Source organism: Bubalus kerabau, chromosome 20 (genome assembly GCF_029407905.1).
Source record: "Bubalus kerabau isolate K-KA32 ecotype Philippines breed swamp buffalo chromosome 20, PCC_UOA_SB_1v2, whole genome shotgun sequence".
Lineage (NCBI taxonomy): Eukaryota > Metazoa > Chordata > Mammalia > Artiodactyla > Bovidae > Bubalus > Bubalus kerabau.
This window is the reverse complement of record NC_073643.1, coordinates 62,187,032-62,195,799: the sequence shown is the minus strand read 5'-3', so window position 1 is coordinate 62,195,799 and position 8,768 is coordinate 62,187,032. Positions and strand designations below refer to the sequence as shown.

The 8,768-nt window shown below is 64.4% G+C and overlaps 1 protein-coding gene across 1 annotated transcript; it reads left to right on the top strand.

Moving 5' to 3' along the window:
• Window positions 1-951: 951 nt before the first annotated feature.
• Window positions 952-7,379, top strand: CHST13 (carbohydrate sulfotransferase 13). Its single transcript, XM_055557837.1, has 3 exons — window positions 952-1,048; window positions 5,750-5,832; window positions 6,537-7,379. Exons 1-3 carry the CDS (start codon window positions 952-954, stop codon window positions 7,377-7,379), a joined length of 1,023 nt encoding a protein of 340 aa, XP_055413812.1.
• Window positions 7,380-8,768: the final 1,389 nt, after the last annotated feature.

Below are 8,768 nucleotides of genomic sequence, written 5' to 3'. Positions count from 1 at the left end.
GGCAGGGCTGGAAGCAGTTGAGATGCACCCCTTTCCCACACACTCACGCTGCTCAGGGTTGGTTCACGCACACACACCCAGATCTGCACACGCAGTGGGCAGCTGGACCCTGGGGTCTGGAGTCTCTCCCAGCCCCCTGGGGCGCTGCGCGAGTGCATTTTCAAGGTGGGATTCACTCTCACCAGCCTGCACTCAGGAGTCCTCAGTGAGTTCTGAGTGCTTCCTTGGGGTCTGCAACAGTTGTGGGGAGGAGGCAAGGAGCAGGAGTCCTGATGTCCAGAGGCGGAAGGAGACCCCCGTCTCAGCACATCCCCCCCTCCCCCCATCTGGCTGCCACCTGCAAGGCAGGACCTGGAGACCCCCATGGAGAACAAGGCTAAAGGGTGGGCTCCGGTGAGGGAGAGGCACCCTTGGCCTGATTCTGGGGCTGGGGGAGTCAGCGGGGATCTCGTACAGGCGGCTTCACGCAGCAAAAGAGCAAAGGGGGCACCGGGTGCCCCGACCCGCTGTGATGAGGGTGCTCGGCGTCGGCGGAGGACGGCGCCCGGGCGAGCGGGCGGAAGCGGGCGAAACCGCGACGGCGACAGGGCTTCTCCGCCGGTCTCCACCCTTCGCGCCCTGGGCGGCTGCTCACTGCCCCGCTGGACGGGGTAGGGGCCGGGCAGACTGGACGAGTCCACCCCCCACCTCCGCCCCGGCCCGCCTCCAGACAGCAAAGCCCTTGCACCCCCGCGCTTCGCGGGTGGAGTGGTGTACACGCTGCCGGGAGGGTCCCGGGTCCGGATCCAAGCGCGGCCCTGGGGCGCGGATCCTGGGCGGCCCTGGGTTTTGGGTTCGGTTTGAGCACGAACCCGTGGGCGGGTCCAGGGGCGGGACGGAGGTCGTGACCCGGGTCCCACTCCAGCGCGGGCCCCATTGGGCCCGGCCGAGCGCGGCGCGCTCCGGGCAAGCATGGCGAGCCCCTGCTGGCGGCGGCGCGCGCTGGCGGCCGCGTGTCTGGGTTCCGCGCTCCTGCTCCTGGGCGCCGCGCTCCGCGCCCTGTGCCCGGGTGAGTGCCTGCCGGGGGTGGGGTACCCGACCGGGTGGGGGCACCTGCGGTCTCTTCCCGGGCTAGGGCACGGGGGAGGCGCGGGGAGGAGGCGCTCAGAAAGACTCAAAGCTGCGTCCGCGTCCCGGGTCCCCGCAAGGGCTTGCGATGCGGTCTCCCAAGGCCGGGAGGGGGACGGTCCGGGCCTCCCAGCCTCTGTCCAGGGACCAGGTGAGCGGTGGGCCGAGGAGGGCATTAGGCCACCCGGGTCTTTTGCCTCCTTTGCCTCGCCCCACTTCGCGCGTGGAAGCTCCCCCCTCCCCAGTGTCCACAGCCGCGGGTGGGTGGCGGCCTGACGCTCCGGTCCAGGTGGGTCCCTCCGCGCACCACACTTTGCACCAGGAAGGACTCGGTCTGGAGCACCCTCCTCAGGGTCGGGTGTGGGAAACAGGCAGCCCGTCGTGCCAGCCGTGCGGAGTGCCTGCTCAGCATGTGCTGCGACTTGACTCACTCCAGAGGCCGAGGGGCTGTGGGCCGCTGACCTGCTGGCTGCACAGGCCCCGGGGGTCTGGAGGTGCCCAGGCAGAGGCCTGTCCTGACCTTGCCTTTCCCGGCTGTGGGTGTGTGTGTGACAGTGTGTGTGCATGATTGCATGTGTGCACGTGTGTGTGTGTGTGCATATGAGGAGCGGTGGAGGCCAGGAAGGAAGGTAGGTTGAGGTCCACTCATGAGTGGCCTTGAGTGGCAGGCTAGGAATTGGGGTGCTCTCCGCACGGCCCAGAAGGGGCTATCAGTCTTTAATACTACCAAGTCACTGGAAAAGACCCTGATGCTGGGAAAGATTGAAGGTGGGAGGAGAAGGGGATGACAGAGGCTGAGATGGTTGGACGGCATCATCGACTCAATGGACATGAGTTTAAGCAAACTCTGGGAGATGGTGAAGGACAGGGAAGCCTGGCATGCTACAGTCCATGGGGTCGCAAAGGGTCGGACATGACTGAGCGACTGAACAGCAACCTAGATGCCAGGCAAGGTCCAAGGGTTACAGGAAAACAAGATGGTCCCCTCCTCACTAAGCTGACTCCCCCTGGAGCATTCAGACACCCGCCACACGAATCGAATGGTCTCAGCAGTAACGAGTGCCATGAATAAACTAACAGCAGTCTGGCCACTGGAGAGGCCCCCTTTCTGGAGGGATGCTTGAGTTGAGATCCTAACAAGAAGTCTTGGCCCCACAGAGGAGAGGTTTCTGGAGAAGCAGCCCGGGCAGAGGGCGCCGGTGTTCACAGAGCGGCAGGACAGCGAGGGGGCGGGGGGCCCGGGCAGGCCCTGGAGGGAACGGGACTCGCTGGCGGCCAGCAGGAGGCTGTGGCCTGGGCTCTGCCAGCACCCGGTGCCCGAGGCGGGAGTGAAGCCTGTGACCGTCCCGGGCAGAGCGATCCACCCAATCAGGGCTCTGTGCCGGGGGCCGCGGAGCTCAGGGTGGAGAGGTCACAACTCTTCCAAGGGAAAAAGGCAGGATCGATGTTTCCTTCTGAAGGGCTTGGCCCCTGGAGGGCCTGCAGGTCAGCAAGGGGTGCTGACCCGGCCAGGCCGTGCTGCTTGGCTGGTCTGGTCTTGCGACACTGGCCTGGCTAGAACTTATTAACCAGAAAACTGTGTGGTAACCTCTGCTCCCTGGGCTGGGGGTTGCCCAGCACAGCGTCCCGCAGGGCCAGCCCCAAGGAGCCCAGTGCGGCTGCGCCGGGCCTGTCCTTAGGGTGGGCTTGTTTTTGGCTTCCCATGGGGCATGCTGCCCCCCTGCCTGTGGTGCTGTGAGGCGGGCAGGGTGGTGTGCGGGCACAGTGGCTCCAGGAGGCCTCGGCAGCTAAGGACGCACTCTCACCGGGGCCTGGTGTCAAGCCTGCTCCTGGCCCCCTACTTGCTGGGAGGCCTCAGCATGTTTCTTTGCCTTTTTGAGACTGTTTTCCCATCTGTCAAATGGGATAACGGTAGTTCCGACCCCTGGGGGCATGGTGTCAGTGAGCAGAGCAGGGGTGCTGTGTGCTCCTGCCTGCTCCCCGGTCTCCCGGCCACTCCTGTGCTGCCCGGGACATGCCAGCCCACGTGCAGCGGGCCTGGGAGGCCGGGGCTGGCCCACTGGGCAGCCCCAGATTGAGGGCAGCACCCTCCCTCGGCCTGCCGCCCCTTCACACCCAGCTGGTTTGCTCTGAGCTACTCCAGACCGCTTTCCCCGTGTGTCTGTTTCCCCTTCTCCCAGCCTCCATCCCTGCCCTCCGGGAAGCTCTGTCTCTGACACCACTCAGTCCCTCCCCGCTCCCCCCTTCTCTCTCTCTCTCTCTAACCTCCTGCTATTTTTGTTTCCTTTGTCAAAGCAGAACCCACTTGTGGTTTTGCCCAAGTGGCTGCCCTGGGCTGGCCCAGGCTGCTTCCTGGCCCTCTGCTGGGAGGCCTGGGACCTGGAGGCTCTGGGAGGGACTGGGGGCCTGAGGACACAGGTGGGGGACTAGGGCAAGCAGGGAGGAGGCTGCAGGAAGCTCCATGGGGCCCTTTGGGGACCGCCCTACCCTCAGAGCCCCGGCCTCCAGCTGTGGGGGGGTCGGGGGGGCTGGACCCAGAGACCTTTCATCCTCCTCCATGCTGGCCCGCCCGCCCGCTGGACTAGGGTTCTGCTCCTGCGCTGACGGGGTGGAGCCGGGTAGGGGCGGCCCAGCCCCGTAATCACTGCCCCTGGCTATTCTGGGGCCTCTCCCCTTCCACCCACTGGCTCTTGGGGGCTGGTGTGGGACCTGCTTTCCCTCAGGCTTCGGTCTGGCTGGGAAAGAAGAGGCTCCACCCAAGGGTTGGTGTTTCCAGTAGGCTGGGTGCTTCTGAGTCGTGGGCCTGGGGTAGAGGCGGCCTGGTTTGTTGCTCTGCCTGCCCCCCCGGGGGACACCAGCCTTTCCCCGTCCCCCCTCAGGGCCTCCACCCCCACTGGAAAGAGGTGAGGCAAAGCCCTCCTCCCAGGGCTGTGGGAGGTGCCTGGCTAGCGTGGGGCCAGCAGGTCCTGGGGCCTCCCCGCCAGCGGGCAGCCAGAGGAGGGCGGCTCGTCTTGCGGGTCACTGATGATCCCGAGGACACAGGCAGGCCCTGTGGGCCTCACCCCTCCAAAAGCCTTGGTCACAGCTGAGCCCGGCCCTTATTCTGGGGACACTGGAGTGGGCAGGGGCCCTTGGGCTGCCAGAGGTGCGGCAGGGAGCCAGGTGCACACAGAGGGGTCTGCAGGCCCGGCAAGGCCGGTCTGCCTGTCACTGACTTGTTCCTTTAACCAAGTCCCCCAGGCAGTGCTCAGCGGTGCTCAGGGGGCTCCCAGGCCTCAGCAGCCTGGACGGTCAGCATGCGGACCACAGGCCCCACCCGGGGGCCGGAACCTCTGGACGTGGGCCAGGCCCCGTGCACGCTCAAGCCTGGGAACCGCTGCCTGTGGTCAGCTGGCCAGCACAGCAGGGTACCAACTGCTCAAGCTGGTTTGTGTGCCAAAGATTTGTCTTAAGGAAAACGCTTGAATCCTGGCAGCATTTTAAGACTCCTCAGTTTGTTGAAAGCCAAGGATCATTGAAAACTTCCTTTTATTATGAATGTATTATTTTCTAATGTGATCCTGAATTATTAAAGATATTCTTGTGAATATTCCATATTCTTACGAATTCAATACATTCTTGACAGCCATTAAATACATTTAAATTTGCACACCTCGGTCACATAAAATGTTCTTAGCTATATTATTTTTATGAAAGTCAAACTGTTAGTCGCTCAGTCGTGTCTGACTCTTTGTGACCCCATGGATGTAGCCCTCCAAGCTCCTCTGTCCATGGGATTCTCCAGGCAAGAATACTGGAGTGGGTTGCCATTCATTGTCCAGGGGATCTTCCCGATCCAACGATCAAACCCGGATCTCCTCAATTGTAGATTCTTTACCGTCTGAGCCACCGGGGAAGCCCTATTTCTATAAGGTCCAGTACTAACATCACCTCTTTCATTTCCATTTTTTTGTAATTTGAGTCTTCATTCTTTTTTTCTTGATCAGTCTAACCAAAGACTTGACAATTTGGGTGATATATTTAAAGGCATTAAAACTTGTTAAGATTTTATTGGTAAGTGTAATCATATCTAAGACAAATATGAGACTGTGGCTGTTTGGGGAAGAGCGTTGCTACACTTGGACGCTGCCAGTGAAACCTGAATGTACTGGGAGGTGGGGCACACCCCAGCAGGAGAGGGAGAACCCCTGCAGGCGTCCCCAGTGGCCACCTGACCTGGTCACCTGCGCTGCCACCAGAGAGCCCGCAGCTTGGCAGTGCGACCCCTGCTGCTGCCTGCCCCCAGGGCCGGGAGAGGCTGGCCCAGCGTCCCCACTGGGCCCTCACCCTCAGGCTGCATGGACGTGGCTGGCAGAGGTGGGGTGTGAGATGGAGGCAGGTGGGGCTGGGTGGTCAGGGCCTTCCTAGAGGGCAGTGGTTTCCCCTTTTCCCATTGTTTGCTCCCGCCCAAGCCCCTGAAGCTCTGGAGGGCAAGTTCCCTGCCCTGGTGACAGGGACTCAGTCTGTCAGTGACCCCCGAGGCAGGCGGGACACGGGGGTACCGAGACCCAGGGGTGGATGCAGTGTGCCCAGGCGAGTTGGCCAAGCCCCTAGGGCCACGGTCAGTCTGGTGCCGCAGCGAACACCTCTCTCTCACCCCCAGTGTTCGAGAGCAAAGCTGTGGGCACAAGCTGGCTTGGCGGGAAGAGGAGGAGCCCCTTGCAGATGCTCTACGACCTGGACCAGGTAGGCGGACCCCTCTCCCCCTGCTGCCTCCAGCCAAAGTGGCCGGAGCCCGTGTGGACCTGCTGTCCGGGGGCTGTGGCCGCCTCGGGCTCTGGCCAGGGAGCGAAGGCCAGGTTGTGACGGGGCAAACGCTGGGGGCAGGCGGAGAGACCTGGGGGCGTCCAGCCGCCCCTCTGCCCGCCCAGCCCTCCAGGCGTGGCCGATGCCCGGCTCTGTGCTGCAGCGTTCCGCGTGGGGAACATAATGAGCAGCGCGCTGTGTGCCAACCACAGCAGGAGGGACGCAAAGGGAAGCCCCAGGCTTAGTGCCGCTGGGACAGGGAGACGAGCCAGGCATGCCACCCTCCACCCCCGAGCCTGAGGGGCCACTTGCTGTTCCCAATGTGTGCTGACTGAGCGCACAGGCCCAGCTCACACACGCCCTTGAAGGTACCCTCAGCTCTACCGAGCACCTGCCAGGTACGGGCCCTGCTCCAGGCCAGGGAGCGAAGGCAGGAGCCTCACCTGGACTTCTGCCCTTGTGGTGCTGATGGGAAGGGCCTGGTGTAGGTGGAGACCCCTCCCTGGGCGGGGGTGGGGGTGGGTGGGGGGGGGGTGGGGGTGGCAGTGAGGACCTGCGCACGATCAGTCGCATCCTCCCTGCCCCTCGGCCGGGTAGGCCCACGGCCCCTCACCCGGGCTCCCTCTGTGGCCCTGTCCCCGCAGGGCCCGCGCTCCGCCCTGGCCGAGGTGCATCGGCAGCGGCGAGAGCTGCTGCACCGCGCCTGCAGCCGCCACACCCGGCGGCAGCGCCTGCTGCGGCCCGAGGACCTGCGGCACGTGCTGGTGGACGACGCGCGCGGCCTGCTCTACTGCTACGTGCCCAAGGTGGCCTGCACCAACTGGAAGCGCGTGCTGCTGGCGCTGAGCGGCCGCGGCCCCGGCGACCCGCGCGCCATCCCCGCGCCCGACGCGCACGCGCCCGGCCGCCTGCCCTCGCTGGCCGACTTCAGCCCGGCCGAGGTCAACCGGCGTCTGCGCACCTACCTGGCCTTCCTTTTCGTGCGCGAGCCTTTCGAGCGCCTGGCCTCGGCCTACCGCAACAAGCTGCAGCGGCCCTGGGGCGCCGCCTTCCAGCGCCGCTTCGGCACCGACATCGTGCGGCGCCTGCGGCCGCGCCCAAGCCCAGACGCGCTGGCCCGCGGCCACGACGTGCGCTTCGCCGAGTTTCTGGCCTACCTCCTGGACCCGCGCACACGCCGCGATGGACCCCTCAACGAGCACTGGGAGCGCGCCCACGCGCTCTGCCACCCATGCCGCCTGCGCTACGACGTGGTGGGCAAGTTCGAGACGCTGGCTGAGGATGCGGCCTTCGTGCTGGGCCTCGCGGGCGCGTCCGGCCTGCGCTTCCCAGAGCCACCGCCGGGGGCCCGGGCCACCGCGCGCGACCGGGCCGAGCGCCTCTTCCGCGACATCAGCCCCTTCTACCAGCAGCGCCTCTTCGGCCTCTACAAGATGGACTTCCTGCTCTTCAACTACTCCGTCCCCTCCTACCTGCGGCTGCGCTAGCCCGCGGCCTGGGGTGCGCGCCGAGACGGCCCCGTGCTCGCCCCGCCTGGGCGGACCGCGTCCTGGCGCAGCCCGCCTCGCCTCCGGGGGCTGGACCCCTGGGTGCCTGACGCCGGCCTCGTCGAAGCACGCTGGCTGGCGGGCGCGTCCCCAGGACCCTGGAGGACGGAATAATAGGCTTTTAGGCTGCAAGGGTCTGTGTTTTGTCGTCTGTCCTGAACCTAAACATGGCACAAGACTAGAATGCTGGCTCTGTGCTGGCCTCCAACCCCCAGGGGCCCTCCCATCTCACCTGCCCTGGTCACTGCGGCCCCGCCACGGAGAGACGCCTCCCCCTGCGCCCCACCCCGACCAGACCCAGGGCCGGACCGGCCTTGTCTCTGCCTCAGTGAGCGGTGACCTGCCACCTGGGCACCCTGAGGACCCCACCACACGGTGCGCCCTGGGGCAGGGGGGCCTGTTCTGGCTCCTTCTTGGCCTCAGTCCAGCCAGATGCTGGGTGGTCCACCATTAACAGAGCTGAGTAGGCAATATAGGAGCAGACTAGACAGGACCGTGGTGAGCCGGGGAGCTCACGTGTTTGAAATAAATGTGTTTTGTTACTTTGTGAAATATGGGTTTGTGTCTCCTTTTGCCATTTGTTCTGGCGTCTGAGGTGGTCTGGTCCTGAGCCTGGATCACCTTCCCAGCAGGGCACAGGTGTCAGAGGTTGTGTGGGGACCGAGAGAAGGAGCGCAGACACCCTGGGGGGGTTGCCACGTTCTGGTTCCAGGGGGGCAGTGATACTGGGGAAAACCCATCCTTTCACTCTGCCTGGGCCAAGCGCTGAAGCCACACCAGCTCAGCCAAGCCCTGTGCCTGGGGCCGCCGCCGCCCTGGTGTGCGTGCTTTTCTACCCAAGTTTTGACAGGCGTGTACACGTGCAGCACACAGGCGTGCACCCCTACGTACACGCACACACACACACCACTTCCTAATACACACACATGGCACCAGCATTTAGACTCTGCTGTGCTTTAAGAACTGCCTGAGCACCCTTCCTAGACTGTCCCGATTGGGGTGGAAGGACTGCCTCTTCCTGCTCCTCCTCCAGGCGCAGCCATGGCAAAAAGGCGCCCACTAACGATACCAGGAGGTTTGCCTTCACACGCGCTCCCCCGAAGCAGGACTCCAGAGTATCGCCACCCGGCTATCCCAGACGCCTGAGCGTATTTGGGGGTAAACGCGAGGAAATGACGCTCACACTGCAGATCTGACCGTCACCGCATTTTATGGATGAGAATGTGGGGCCGGCGTGCAGACGACCGTCCAGGGCTATGAACCTGCAGCGTGTATCCGCGGGCGACCTCTCCAGGGCTCCTTGCCTCCCCATAGGTCACCTCTGCCCAG

Excerpts from the sequence above, each read along its gene's own strand:
- CHST13 (XM_055557837.1), top strand. The coding sequence starts at position 952 with ATGGCGAGCCCCTGCTGGCGGCGGCGCGCGCTGGCGGCCGCGTGTCTG. Across the intron at positions 1,049-5,749 it reads GCTCCGCGCCCTGTGCCCGG|TGTTCGAGAGCAAAGCTGTG; the intron begins GTGAGTGCCTGC and ends TCTCACCCCCAG. Across the intron at positions 5,833-6,536 it reads TGCTCTACGACCTGGACCAG|GGCCCGCGCTCCGCCCTGGC; the intron begins GTAGGCGGACCC and ends CTGTCCCCGCAG.